Source organism: Microcaecilia unicolor, chromosome 11 (assembly GCF_901765095.1).
Source record: "Microcaecilia unicolor chromosome 11, aMicUni1.1, whole genome shotgun sequence".
Taxonomy (NCBI): Eukaryota; Metazoa; Chordata; class Amphibia; order Gymnophiona; family Siphonopidae; genus Microcaecilia; species Microcaecilia unicolor.
In genome coordinates this window covers 59,870,352-59,885,976 of record NC_044041.1, presented here as the reverse complement: position 1 = coordinate 59,885,976, position 15,625 = coordinate 59,870,352, and the positions used below count along the sequence as shown (strand labels likewise).

Genomic DNA, 15,625 nt, shown 5'->3' with positions numbered 1-15,625 from the left:
GTAGGACCTGAACCTCTGCCCAGTCAAAAATCTTCTTGTTGAAGAAAATGCAGATGGAGGTTGCAGAGAGAGAGAGAGAGAGTGGATAGTATCAATGTGCTTTTTAATGAGGTCAGTGACCTTTTCCACTTTCTCTCCAAATAAGTTGTCCCCTTGGCAAGGCACATCCTCCAACCTCTCCTGAACAGCCTGTTCTAGGTCAGGGACACACAGTCATGAGAGTCTATGCATCCCTACACCCATTCGAGGAAGTCTGGACGCAATATAAAAAGTGTCATACAAGCCCCTGGCCAAATAATGCCGACAGTTCATCTGCTTATTGGTCAACTGGCGAAGCTCGGCAGCCTGCTCTACAGGAAGAGAATCCGCCAGATTAAGTGTACTATTAACTAGGGACTCCAAGTAAAGGCTCATGTAGAGCTGGGTAGGACCTGATGCAAGTAACGAGCATCGAGGCCTGAAAAGCTTTCCTCCCAAACAAGTCTAATATTCTGGTCTCTCGCCCTGGGGGTGCTGAGGCACAAGACCAAAAGCTCTTAGGCTCATTTGAAAGCGGATTTGACTACCAAAGAGAGTTGAGACAACTGGGCCTTCAAGAATCCGAGAGCCTTCTGGATACAATATTGCGTATCCATCTTCTTAGGTGCCACCTGCACTGAGAGGGGAGATTCCCAGTTCCTCATCAGTACATCTTTAAGGATAGGGTGTAACAGCATAGGGACACCTTCCTTGGGAGATTTATAGCCCAAGACAGATAACATCTCTGCCCTGGGCTCCTCTTCCATCTCAAACTTAAATGGGATGGCTGCAGCCATCTTCCTGACAAAACCAGTAAAAGAGAGCGCCTTTGGAATAGATTTGCGTTTCTCTTGAGGAGATGAGGGATCAGAAGGGATATCACATGATGACTTCTCCGAGAAATAATGTGGATCTTCGTCTGATACCCTTGAGTGGTTCCAGTCAGATGCCTCTTCCTCTTGAGAATTAGGAGACTGAGTCTGCACCAGCCCCGATCTAGTAGAATGACATCCATGCTTCGAGGACAGTCAAGGTGTAGCCCTTCTCTAAGACTGAGGAGAAGCTTCCTCCCCCAGTATCAGAGGGGGTGCTGCCTGCTCAGGCCTCGGCTCCTACATCCTGTGAGGTGCTAGTGTCAACATTCTGGGCACTGGCATTGGTGGAGCCTCAGAGAGGGCCTGGGACTGTTCCACTAAAGGTGCAAGCATCCTTGATGTCAAAGTAGAAGCTCCCTGCAGCAACTGTGCCTGCTACTTTTGGAACAAGCTCCGGAGCCACTCATCGAGGGTGGGCATCAGCAATGGCATGGGACAGGGCTGGTGCTAGGGATTCTGGCGCACTCCTGCAGCCTATTAGTCGGCGCCCCTACCCATTCAGGGGCAGGATTACTATGGTTCCACCCCTACAGTAGTCACAACCATTTTACCAGCCATGGCACATATAAACCGACAACACTGAAAATATTACACCAGTATAGGAGAAGAAAAGTAACTTGTGCTTTTTTTTGTTTTCATTATAAATAATTTCTGTAAGCTGCTACAGCTCCAGTATACCCGAAATGACATAAACCAAATTAGCATACAGACCAGGAATTAGGAGAACAGTCTTGCCAAACCTGAAACAATGTTATCAAACTCTCAGAACCTAACAAACAGATCCCTGTTCAGACACTTGACCTTGCAGTCACACATGCAGAACAGAAATTTTCAACATAATGATGATCCCATTGGCAAAACTCCTATCAAATCATAACCTCAACCCATATATATACGCCGTCGATGTAACAATGTACATCCCTTTCAAACAAGATATCAAAGAAATATCCATCGAAATCAACCAAAGTCTACACATCATGAACACCTGGGCAGATGCATTTCGACTGAAACTAAACACGGAAAAAACTCAATGCCTAATACTCACCTCCCAATACAACACGAATGAATTTACCACCTTAAACACACCAAAACTAAACCTTCCAATCTCAGAAACTTTAAAAATCCTTGGAGTCATTATCGATCGCCACCTAACACTCGAAACCCATGCAAACAACACAACCAAAAAGATGTTCTACTGCATGTGGAAACTGAAAAGAATAAGACCATTCTTCCCAAGATCCGTCTTTCGCATCCTAGTGCAATCCCTCGTACTCAGCCATCTGGATTACTGCAATTCACTATACGCAGGCTGTAAAGAGCAAATACTGAGGAGACTTCAAACAGCCCAGAACACAGCAGCCAGACTCATCTTCGGAAAACCAAAATACGAAAGTGCAAAACCCTTACGAGAGAAGCTACACTGGCTCCCACTTAGGAATGCATTACTTTTAAAGTATGCACATTAGTCCACAAAATTATTCACGGTGAAGCTCCAGCCTACATGTCTGACTTAACAGACCTACCACCCAGGAATGCTAAAAGATCATCTCGAACTTTCCTTAACCTCCACTTCCCTAATTGCAAAGGCATAAAATACAAGGCGCTGCACGCATCAACCTTTTCTTACATAAGCACGCAATTCTGGAATATACTACCGCGCAACTTGAAAACAATCCACGAACTAACCAACTTCCGCAAATTACTGAAGACTCATCTCTTTGATAAAATTTACTGTAAAGCGAATGCTACATACCTGTAGAAGGTATTCTCCGAGGACAGCAGGCTGATTGTTCTCACTGATGGGTTGACGTCCTCGGCAGCCCCCTCCATCGGAAAGTTTACTAGCAAAGGCCTTTGCTAGTCCTCGCGCGCCCATGCGCACCGCGCATGCGCGGCCGTCTTCCCGCCCGAAACCGGCCAGTCCAGTATGTAGCAAGACAATACACTTCAAGGGAAGACTCAACTCCAAAGGGGAGGCGGGCGGGTTTGTGAGAACAATCAGCCTGCTGTCCTCGGAGAATACCTTCTACAGGTATGTAGCATTCGCTTTCTCCGAGGACAAGCAGGCTGCTTGTTCTCACTGATGGGGTATCCCTAGTCCCCAGGCTCACTCAAAACAACAACCATGGTCAATTGGACCTCGCAACGGCGAGGACATAACTGAGATTGACCTAAAAAATTTACCAACTAACTGAGAGTGCAGCCTGGAACAGAACAAACAGGGCCCTCGGGGGGTGGAGTTGGATCCTAAAGCCCAAACAGGTTTTGAAGAACTGACTGCCCGAACCGACTGTCGCGTCGGGTATCCTGCTGCAGACAGTAATGAGATGTGAATGTGTGGACAGATGACCACGTCGCAGCTTTGCAAATTTCTTCAATGGAGGCTGACTTCAAGTGGGCTACCGACGCAGCCATGGCTCTAACATTATGAGCCGTGACATGACCCTCAAGAGCCAGCCCCGCCTGGGCGTAAGTGAAGGAAATGCAATCTGCTAGCCAATTGGATATGGTGCGTTTCCCTACAGCCACTCCCCTCCTATTGGGATCAAAAGAAACAAACAATTGGGCGGACTGTCTGTGGGGCTGTGTCCGCTCCAGGTAGAAGGCCAATGCTCTCTTGCAGTCCAATGTGTGCAGCTGACGTTCAGCAGGGCAGGAATGAGGACGGGGAAAGAATGTTGGCAAGACAATTGACTGGTTCAGATGGAACTCCGACACGACCTTTGGCAAGAACTTAGGGTGAGTGCGGAGGACTACTCTGTTATGATGAAATTTGGTGTAAGGGGCCTGGGCTACCAGGGCCTGAAGCTCACTGACTCTACGAGCTGAAGTAACTGCCACCAAGAAAATGACCTTCCAAGTCAAGTACTTCAGATGGCAGGAATTCAGTGGCTCGAAAGGAGGTTTCATCAGCTGGGTGAGAACGACATTGAGATCCCATGACACTGTAGGAGGCTTGACAGGGGGCTTTGACAACAGCAAGCCTCTCATGAAGCGAACAACTAAAGGCTGTCCTGAGATCGGCTTACCTTCCACATGGTAATGGTAAGCACTGATTGCACTAAGGTGAACCCTTACAGAGTTGGTCTTGAGACCAGACTCAGACAAGTGCAGAAGGTATTCAAGCAGGGTCTGTGTAGGACAAGAGCGAGGATCTAGGGCCTTGCTGTCACACCAGACGGCAAACCTCCTCCAATGGAAGAAGTAACTTCTCTTAGTGGAGTCTTTCCTGGAAGCAAGCAAGATGCGGGAGACACCCTCTGACAGACCCAAAGAGGCAAAGTCTACGCCCTCAACATCCAGGCCGTAAGAGCCAGGGACTGGAGGCTGGGATGCAGAAGTGCCCCTTCGTCCTGTGTGATGAGGGTCGGAAAACACTCCAATCTCCACGGTTCTTCGGAGGACAACTCCAGAAGAAGAGGGAACCAGATCTGACGCGGCCAAAAAGGAGCAATCAGAATCATGGTGCCTCGGTCTTGCTTGAGTTTCAACAAAGTCTTCCCCACCAGAGGTATGGGAGGATAAGCATACAGCAGACCCTCCCCCCAGTCCAGGAGGAAGGCATCCGATGCCAGTCTGCCGTGGGCCTGAAGCCTGGAACAGAACTGAGGGACTTTGTGGTTCACTCGAGATGCGAAGAGATCTACCAAGGGGGTGCCCCACACCTGGAAGATCTGTCGTACCACACGGGAACTGAGCGACCACTCGTGAGGTTGCATAATCCTGCTCAACCTGTCGGCCAGACTGTTGTTTACGCCTGCCAGATATGTGGCTTGGAGCCCCATGCCGTGACGGCGAGCCCAGAGCCACATGCTGACGGCTTCCTGACACAGGGGGCGAGATCCGGTGCCCCCCTGCTTGTTGACATAGTACATGGCAACCTGGTTGTCTGTCTGAATTTGGATAATTTGGTGGGACAGCCGATCTCTGAAAGCCTTCAGAGCGTTCCAGATCGCTCGTAACTCCAGAAGATTGATCTGCAGATCGCGTTCCTGGAGGGACCAGCTTCCTTGGGTGTGAAGCCCATCGACATGAGCTCCCCATCCCAGGAGGGACGCATCCGTGGTCAGCACCTTTTGTGGCTGAGGAATTTGGAAGGGACGTCCCAGAGTCAAATTGGAGCAAATCGTCCACCAATATAGGGATTTGAGAAAACTCGTGGACAGGTGGATCACGTCCTCTAGACCCCCGGCGGCCTGATACCACTGGGAGGCTAGGGTCCATTGAGCAGATCTCATGTGAAGGCGGGCCATGGGAGTCACATGAACTGTGGAGGCCATGTGGCCCAGCAATCTCAACATCTGCCGAGCTGTGATCTGCTGGGACGCTCGCACCCGCGAGACGAGGGACAACAAGTTGTTGGCTCTCGTCTCTGGGAGATAGGCGCGAGCCGTCCGAGAATCCAGCAGAGCTCCTATGAATTCGAGTTTCTGCACTGGGAGAAGATGGGACTTTGGATAATTTATCACAAACCCCAGTAGCTCCAAGAGGCGAATAGTCATCTGCATGGACTGCAGGGCTCCTGCCTCGGATGTGTTCTTCACCAGCCAATCGTCGAGATATGGGAACACGTGCACCCCCAGCCTGCGAAGTGCCGCTGCTACTACAGCCAAGCACTTTGTGAACACCCTGGGCGCAGAGGCGAGCCCAAAGGGTAGCACACAGTACTGGAAGTGGCGTGTGCCCAGCTGAAATCGCAGATACTGTCTGTGAGCTGGCAGTATCGGGATGTGAGTGTAGGCATCCTTCAAGTCCAGAGAGCATAGCCAATCGTTTTGCTGAATCATGGGGAGGAGGGTGCCCAGGGAAAGCATCCTGAACTTTTCTTTTACGAGATATTTGTTCAGGGCCCTTAGGTCTAGGATGGGACGCATCCCCCCTGTTTTCTTTTCCACAAGGAAGTACCTGGAATAGAATCCCAGCCCTTCCTGCCCGGATGGCACGGGCTCGACCGCATTGGCGCTGAGAAGGGCGGAGAGTTCCTCTGCAAGTACCTGCTTGTGCTGGAAGCTGTAAGACTGAGCTCCCGGTGGACAATTTGGAGGTTTTGAGGCCAAATTGAGGGTGTATCCTTGCCGGACTATTTGCAGAACCCACTGATCGGAGGTTATGAGAGGCCACCTTTGGTGAAAAGCTATCAACCTCCCCCCGACCGGCAGGTCGCCCGGCACTGACACTGGGATGTCGGCTATGCCCTGCTGGAGCCAGTCAAAAGCTCGCCCCTTGCTTTTGCTGGGGAGCCGCGGGGCCTTGCTGAGGCGCACGCTGCTGACGAGAGCGAGCGCGCTGGGGCTTAGCCTGGGCCGCAGGCTGTCGGGAAGGAGGATTGTACCTACGCTTACCAGAAGCATAGGGACCAGTCTTCCTTCCCCCGAAAAATCTTCTACCCGTAGAGGTAGATGCTGAAGGCTGCCGGCGGGAGAACTTGTCGAATGCGGTGTCCCGCTGGTGGAGAGACTCTACCACCTGCTCGACTTTTTCCCCAAAAATGTTGTCCGCACGGCAAGGCGAGTCCGCAATCCGCTGCTGGAGTCTATTCTCCAGGTCGGCGGCACGCAGCCATGAGAGCCTGCGCATCACCACACCTTGAGCAGCGGCCCTGGACGCAACATCAAAAGTGTCATAAACTCCTCTGGCCAGGAATTTTCTGCACGCCTTCAGCTGCCTGACCACCTCCTGAAAAGGCTTGGCTTGCTCAGGGGGAAGAGCATCAACCAAGCCCGCCAACTGCCGCACATTGTTCCGCATGTGTATGCTCGTGTAGAGCTGGTAAGACTGGATCTTGGCCACGAGCATAGAAGAATGGTAGGCCTTCCTCCCAAAGGAGTCTAAGGTTCTAGGGTCTTTGCCCGGGGGCGCCGAAGCATGCTCCCTAGAACTCTTAGCCTTCTTTAGGGCCAAATCCACAACTCCAGAGTCATGAGGCAACTGAGTGCGCATCAGCTCTGGGTCCCCATGGATCCGGTACTGGGACTCGATCTTCTTGGGAATGTGGGGATTACTTAATGGCTTGGTCCAGTTCGCAAGCAATGTCTTTTTCAGGACATGATGCAAGGGAACAGTGGACGCTTCCTTAGGTGGAGAAGGATAGTCCAGGAGCTCAAACATTTCAGCCCTGGGCTCGTCCTCCACAACCACCGGGAAGGGGATGGCCGTAGACATCTCCCGGACAAAGGAAGCGAAAGACAGACTCTCAGGAGGAGAAAGCTGCCTTTCAGGAGAGGGAGTGGGATCAGAAGGAAGACCCTCAGACTCCTCGTCAGAGAAATATCTGGGGTCTTCTTCGTCCTCCCACGAGGCCTCACCCTCGGTGTCAGACACAAGTTCACGGACCTGTGTCTGCAACCTCGCCCGGCTCGACTCCGTGGAGCCACGTCCACGATGGGGGCGTCGAGAGGTAGACTCCCTCGCCCGCATCGGCGAAGCTCCCTCCGCCGACGTAGTCGGGGAGCCTTCCTGGGAGGTGGCCGCGGTTGGCACCGCACGCGGTACCGACGTCGGGGACCTCAACCTGGGCGATGGACCAGCCGGCGCCACGCTCAACGGTACCGGAGGCGCAAGCACCGCCGGTACCGGAGGGGTAGGGCGCAACAGCTCTCCCAGAATCTCTGGGAGAACGGCCCGGAGGCTCTCGTTCAGAGTGGCTGCAGAAAAAGGCTGAGAGGTCGATGCAGGCGTCGACGTCAGAACCTGTTCCGGGCGAGGAGGCTGTTCCGGGCTGTCCAGAGTGGAGCGCATCGACACCTCCTGAACAGAGGGTGAGCGGTCCTCTCGGTGCCGATGCCTGCTGGGTGCCGAATCCCTCGGCGACCCAGAGCTCTCGGTGCCGACACGGGGAGGAGACCGGTGTCGATGCTTCTTCGACTTCTTCCGAAGCATGTCACCGGAGCTCCCCGGCACCGACGAGGAGGACGCAGAATCCATCCGTCGCTTCCTCGGGGCCGAGACCGAAGAGGGTCGATCCCGGGGGGGCTGTACCGCAGGAGCCCTCAGGGTAGGAGGAGACCCACCCGAAGGCTCACCGCCACCAGCAGGGGAATGGACAGCCCTCACCTGCACTCCTGACGATGCACCTCCGTCCGACGACATCAGCAGACGAAGTCTCGGTACCACCGACGTCGATGCAGTCGCCCGATGCCTCGGCGCCGATGCAGAGGTCCGATGCCTCGATGCAGTCGATGGAGCGGCAGCCAAGGAAGATGGTCCGGACGCTGACGACGTCGATGCACTCGATGCCTCCGGTGCCGATGTCGACGAAGAGCCCGAGAACAAAACGTTCCACTGGGCTAATCTCGCTACCTGAGTCCGCCTTTGTAACAGGGAACACAGACTGCAGTTCTGAGGGCGGTGCTGGGCCCCTAGACACTGAAGACACGCAGAGTGCCTATCAGTGAGTGAGATTACCCGGGCGCACTGGGTGCACTTCTTGAAGCCGCTGGAAGGCTTCGATGTCATGGGCGGAAAAATCACGCCGGCGAAATCAAAGGCCGAAATGGCGAAAATTGAAGCACCAAAATTTAAAGGGAGAAAAATCTCGACCGAGGCCAAACTAGGCCTACCCCGACAACGAAAGAAAACTTACGGGGCAAAAGCTGTGAAAATTACGGGAAGGGCAGAAAACCCGAAAGGGTCTTCCGGAACACTTCCGGAGCGCTTCCCGAACTTTTTAAAAGAAAAACAAGGAAAAAACACGTCGAAAAGGACGCGCGAGGTCGACTCTCTGGGGCACGAACGGCGTAACACGACCGTACCGAGTGCGGACGAAAGAAGACTGGCCGGCTCGAGCCGGTTTCGGGCGGGAAGACGGCCGCGCATGCGCGGTGCGCATGGGCGCGCGAGGACTAGCAAAGGCCTTTGCTAGTAAACTTTCCGATGGAGGGGGCTGCCGAGGACGTCAACCCATCAGTGAGAACAAGCAGCCTGCTTGTCCTCGGAGAAGGATCAATACACATGAAGTCCACACTCACTGTTCCAGAAATACACCATTACATTCTTTTCTGAACTCTCATCCCCCGTAATTTTATCACACTTAAACCTTCACTCACAAAAAATGTTATACCGAATGTTCATTTGCTAAGGTTCTATTACCCTATTAATTTCCCGTTGTCTCTTTCCATTGTTCTTTTCCTTGTCCTATTCCCTAACGATACCTTGACTCTGCTTTCGCTTAAATTCTCACAATGTAATCCATAACTGAATTGTAACAAATCGTATTTCCATTATTTACAATGTATTGTAAGCCACACTGAGCCCGCAAATAGGTGGGAAAATGTGGGATACAAATGCAATAAAATAAATAAAATAAATAGCCCCTCTTCAAATTCTTCAAAACTTAACCTGAAATCCTAAGAAGTTAGACTCTGCATGCAGCACAATACCAGAAAAACAAAGAAAACACATTGCTATACACTGCAAAATAAGACAGCAGATATAAATTCTCAAAGTGGACATATTCCAAACACTAAAATGAAAAATAAAATGATTTTTTTTCTACCTTTGTTGTCTGGTGACTTTGTTTTTCTGATCATGCTGGTCCCAGTCTGATTGTGCTGCTCTCTTAACTCCGTTTCCAGGGCTTCCTTTCCATTTATTTTTTTACTTTTCTCCTTTCTTCTTAATTTCTTGCCCTACATCCATAAGTAAAAGCTGGATCCTCTACAGACTTCACTGGAAGAGGTATAGAGTGGATCCAGCTTCTGCCTATTTTCTCCATCCATGTGCAGTTTTTCTCCCCTCTTCCTTTTCCCTCATCTCCATCAGTATACATCTACTTCCTCTCTCTTCCCTCCCCTCCATCCATATGCATCTCCTTCCTCTCTCTTCCCTCTCCTCCATCTATGTCCAGTATTTCTCCTCTGTCCCCTCCATTCATGTTCATCTCACTTCCTCTCTTTTCCCTCCCCTTCATCCATGCCCAGCATTTCTCCTGTCACCCCTCCCCTCCATGTGCATATATTTTCTCTGTCTCCTTTCCCCTCCATCCATGCGCATCATTTCTTCTCTCTCCCTTCCCCTCCATTCGTGTGCATCTCCGTCCTATCTTCCCTTCCCTCCATCCATGTCCAGATTTTCTCCGGCCCTCCCCTCCATCCATGTCCAGCAACTCTCTCCCCTGCCCCTCCTCCATCCATCCATGTCCAGCAACTCTCCTCTCTCCCCTCCATCAACCCATGTCCAGCAACTCTCCTCTCTCCCCTGCCCTCCCCTCCATCATCTATGTCCAGAAACTCCCCTGCCCTCCCCTCCATCAATCCATGTCCAGCAACTCTCCTTTCTCCCCTGCCCTCCCCTCCATCCATCCATGCCCAGCAATTCTCCTCTTTCCCCTGCCCTCCCCTCTCATCAATGTCCAGCGATTCTCCTTTGCCCTCTATCCTCCCTCCCATCCATGTCCAGTGATTCGCACCAGCCCCCACCTGCCCCCATTTTCAGCCCCCGAGTTTCAGTTCCAACCTCAGCCCTACCTGGCCGCTCTCTTCTCCCCCAACATCCCCCTTTTCATTCCTGCTGCCCTGCGAGGTTTAAATCTTTTATTTTACCTCAAGTCGCGGCAGCAGGCACCAGCAAAGCTCATCTCTAGCCTTCCCTTCCCTCTCAATGTCCCGCCCTCGAGGAAACAGGAAATACATCAGAGGAAAGAAGGACATTGAGAGGGAAGGCTAGAGATGAGCTTGCTGGTGCTGCTGCTGACGCGATTTGAGGTAAAATAAAATATTTAACCCCCTCCCCCAGGAAGCAGGAACGAAAGGAGGGCTGTCGGGGAGCTGAAGGCAGGCAAGTGGGTTCCGAGAGCTGCCTGAAGGTGAGCCACCCAGGCAGCAGTAAGCATGGCTTGTGGCACCCTCCAGAAGTCGGCGCCCCCCTGCCATGCTTACCACGCTTACCGGGTTCTGCCGGCTCTGGCATGGGAGCTGAGGTGGAGGCAGTCTATGAAGTCATTGGTGCCAAACTTGTGAGGGGGACCTGACCACTCAATGGCTAGCACCTCTTCCAAGGAGGGGGAGCACTCCTCTCGAAGCCAGCGCTTCTCGGGTATCGGAGAGTCCGATGCCCCAGCACTGTGCGTCAAGGAGGACCGATGCTTATGCTTCCTGGGCTTCCCTCAATGCATACAGGCTCTATCCCCCAGTGCTAACAAGGATGCTGCCAAATCCGAGCGTCTCTCCTCTGTTGAGTCTGATGTTGACCAGTTCTTGGGGCCTGCTAACAGCACCCAGCGTCGAGACAGGTGGAGACCCACTCGATGCTGGTGCACTCTCAGTGGCCATCGGTGTCAGAGCAGTCTTGGTCGTCAATGCTGCTGGTGCCAAAGACGAGGGTCCGGCCTTCAAAGAGCCAAAAAGCTTCTCTTGTTGAGTCAATCGCACTCTCTGTGTCCTGGCCAGCATATGAAGTCAAAGATCACAAACAGAAGGGTCATAATCTGGCCCAAGGCACCCAATGCACCAGTTGTGTGGGTCCATGAGTGAAATAATTCAGCAACACTTAACACACTACTTGAAGCCTTCTGGGACATTGAAAAAATAATTTTGGCTAATTAAACTCCTTAATCTTGAAGAAATAAAAAAGGGGAGCATTCAATTTGAGGTTGGCGCTGTGGTCTAAGCGTACAGCCTCTCACGAAAAACAAAGGAAACCAACAAAAGCTGAAAAACTGGAGAAAAATACGAGGAAGGGAGAACAGGAGAAATAAATAAAAGAAAGAAGATGATTACTTGCAAGGGAAGGAACTCACGAAAGCAAAAAAGTTTTGAAAAGTGCAGAGTGAGAAGCCTATGTAAACATGTCCTCAGCTCTGTGGAAAAAAAGAGGCTGAGGGATCCACGCTCGAGCACTGGGAAGGAAGGCACCAGCATATGCACAATGGGACGCTCCTAGGCTAGAACTAATGTTAGTGATTCAGCGTCCACACCGGGGCTCTGTCAGATGACAACACCCACATGTGAGAATAACGCAGCTTGCTTGTCCTTGGAGAAGCAAATTTATCTCATGCACATTCATCTTGGGCATCCTGAAAACTTGACTGGCTAGGTGTGTCCCAAGGACTGGGTTGAGAACCCATGCTCTACAGGCATCTGTTTGCATGTGTGTACAGATGGAAGGACAGACATGAACTGACCTTCAACAAGAGGAGCTCATGCTTTTTTGGGGAAACACAGTCATAAAGATTTTGTCAGGTTTGCAGTGGATGTCCATAAGCAATTATTTGCCAGAGAGACTTGGGTGTCTGCACCTCTTACTTCTGCAAGATAAAATAGAAGAGATTCTTGTTGTTATCTGCTGGGTATTTCAAGTGGCCAACTACTAGCTACTGTAGAAGACAGGATGCGGAATTTGATGACTCAGCATAACATTTCTTGTGTTTTCCTAGAATGGAAATGTGGGAGTCACATGAGACTTTTCCATGCCACAGCAGAAACTAACCTAAAGGATCCTCTAAACACAGGCCACAGTGCAGGGGAGTAGCTGACAACCCAGAAATCCAGTTCAAATTCCACTGCTGTGCCTTGTGATCTCCATTTCCTCAGGCTCAGGTACAAACTTAGATTGTAAACCCTCTGGGGTCAGGGAAATACCTAGTGTACCTGAATGTAACTCACCTTGAGCTACTACAGAAAAAAAATGAGAACTCACTCCAAATAAAATCAATAAATAAAATTCTAACTCCTTCTGGAAGATGATACTCACACCCCCCCCCAAGTATCTGATCACAAGGTGATGTCACTGTGTAGATTTTCTCTGCCTGAAAACGGTAAATGTTGCCTCTGCAGCATCCATAACACTCTCTACTTGGGGAGCAGAAGATGCAGTCAGAAATCAAACTCAGATCTGCCATGTGGCAGTCTACAGAACCAACCCACAATCTCCAGGTCACCACTCAAAATCAAACTGTATGTAAAATTTTCTGTATTAGCCACAGAACAGGAACCGGGAAGTGTACGTTCTTCTGAGAAGTCTATGACAATACAATTATTTGTACTGACTCTTGATTTTGAAATACGTTACACATCTTTCAAACAAAGAAATGAATGCTACGAGCAATTTGTATCCCAGTTAATAACATTATTTCATCCCCATTTATAAGATCTAGAAACATTTCTGGCTTCCAGTAATAAAAGTGAGGAAAAAGTTACTGTGGCCATTTCATTGTTTACGCTTTCTAGATTCAGTAATTGAAGGTGATGCAATAGGAATGGAAAACAAGTGACTGAATGAGTTTGGTGGTCTTTATCTGCTATGAGAGTGTATTTTGATGTGACAGAAAGGCTTTTAACATTTTGAACAGAACAAAATAGGAGACAAATGGAGACTGGGTGTGAATGTGAGGTGGGGAAGGTCTGATGGTGAGGGGATTTCTATGCAGCGAAGCACTGAGAACAGTTCTCCCCATCAGCAACCTAAGGTTATCTTTCATTTTTGCTATAGCACAGTCCTTAGCAATGCCCCCATGACTTGCAAATTTCTAATTCTTCAGCTAGCATTTTAAAATCTTAGGTAAGTAGGTCAGTTTCTGCTGCAGAAGCTCAAGAGGTTAAGGGCATCTTACTCAAATGGCACATTGCTGATGTCTAACTAAAAGACAACTAGATAATGTTGACTAAACAATGCCAGGAATAAAATTTACATACTGTATATGCTAACTGGCTTCAGATGAGTTATAGAGAGGAAAAGAAGTCCTTCATCACTGCATGACACCTCCTTCCCTTCACCCCCTCACATAAGTAGGTAGGTACTACATTTCATAATTTTTCATTGCCAAGAAACCAGCGTCAAAATCAAAAATCAGCCAAAATCTAAGGAGAGCAATAAGTTCTTTCTTTATCAAGAAAGTATACTTCTGGTTTGGTTACTATAGAAACATTTTCTTTAAAAGTAGCCTAGAAGATTCGCAAGATGTGGCTATCTATGGAATCCACTGCATACCTTTATAGATTGTACAGAGAATGTAGCAAGAAATTCCACATCTGTATACCATGCTGAACAGCACTCATTTTCCAGGCTATTACAGCTCACAAAATCACAGTCATCATCCATGTGGAGACTCAGAGTACACAACATGCCACAAGACCTCCCAAATTCACAACTAGCTGCAGCCATTAGTCTTCCCAGTCAGTCATACAATGCAGAAACCCCCGGGGATCTTAGGGTAGTGTGAAAGAAAGTGGTAGGCTGCAGAGTACACAAAAGGATAAGGGGAGTATATACGCACACAGCCTTCTCAATTCAAAATCATGTACTGCCAAGGCTTCCCTTGGCAAGGCAATACTGAAAATAAGCTTAATAAGTTAGGCAACAACACTGTGAGCTGTGCAAGAGAGAACTGCAGTCTCTCTCTTGTACTCAGCTCTCAAACACTTCATAAATAATTCCACAGGGAAAAGTGCATGATTTATAAAACATGTAGGCTCCTGCTCAGATTCTTTCTCCAAATGCTTTGGCATATGAAAACAATAAACCCATCTCAGCAGCTTGCAGTAAAAAAAACATTCTCACTCAGACACACACCAGTGCCTAAAGCCTCAGGGGTTGTGAGATGAGGCTATTCTGTAAAGCACAACAGGACTGAACTTCTTTTTCAAGGTTTGCATTTGCAGTCATTTGAACATATGCCTTTCTGGAGGTTCAACCTACAGATACTGTACATCAAGAAACCTTGCAAAAAGGACATGTCTGTAATAAGCATAAAGCAGTTAGGAGGCTGTAAATGATGAAAAGTTTGCAAAGGGAAGGGAAACAAAAGAGCGTAACAGGGTAAAATTACACCTGATTTGTTTAGAAAGATAAAAACTGCTAAGAAACATCAGAAAAAGAAGGGGGCAATCTGCAACTCCTGGCTTCTGCCCCGATTTCTCTCTTACTAGCAAAGTCTTTCCCCTATTCCACCCTCCACAAACACCCCCATCACCCCAACTGTGTGTTCATGCTACAAAGGTGAAAACTTCTAAACCAGTGTTCTCATTCAGGCCAGAAGGCAGAGAGAAACATATGTATAAGAGTCTGCTGCATCATTAATAACAGACTCATGAGCTTTAGAACCATCCCCGGGCACATATTGCAGTGCAGAGTGGGAACTGGAGGAAGAGGAGACAAGATAGAAGTGCTTTTACCTGTTTGGTTGTTTTAACCACAGTAACAATATTTACATTGAATAAGACATTTGTCTATCACGCTCAGTCAATTTTTCAATAATTGGAAAATATTACAATGTTTTGTTTATTTATTTAATTAATTTGCAAGCCCACAATGACACGGCATTCTAGCACTGGTTCTAGAATACCAACAAAGCATTTTGCAAGCTGGTAATGCAACAGGCAGGTCAACACTATCCACAGCATTGCACCATCCCCAGCATGTCAACACCATTTCCAAATGGCCAGTGGTGACCACATCCACCATGATTCAATGTCTGGCACAGAGACTACTAAAGGGGCCCATCACCCTATACTGCAGTCCCACTCTGTCTTCATAACCCCTAAGAACCCATCCACATTTGCAGCACACAAGTCTGTTGCTCTGAACTTCCGAGTAATGGTCTTTTAATGCAGAAAGAACTCAAGGGTGTTAGAAGCAAGAGGATATAACGAGTGCATGAACAACTTACGTTGAAGAAATTAGTCTTGTTCCTCTCGCAGAAGAGCCCCTGTGCTGGCATGTGCTTCAGCTGCTGCCACGGGATACTGCTGCCTAGCAACACATCTCGGGCCCACTGCAGGTTCTGTGAGAAAGAGGAG

General features: G+C 49.3%; 1 protein-coding gene across 2 annotated transcripts in view; it reads right to left on the bottom strand.

Moving 5' to 3' along the window:
• Positions 1-15,625, bottom strand: part of CABIN1 (calcineurin binding protein 1) — a 267,407-nt gene that overhangs the window by 92,826 nt on the left and 158,956 nt on the right. For both annotated transcript variants that reach the window (XM_030218338.1, XM_030218339.1), the window contains exon 29: positions 15,496-15,609. In XM_030218338.1, the coding sequence (XP_030074198.1) occupies positions 15,496-15,609 (114 nt within the window). The remainder of the gene's footprint in view (positions 1-15,495; positions 15,610-15,625) is intronic.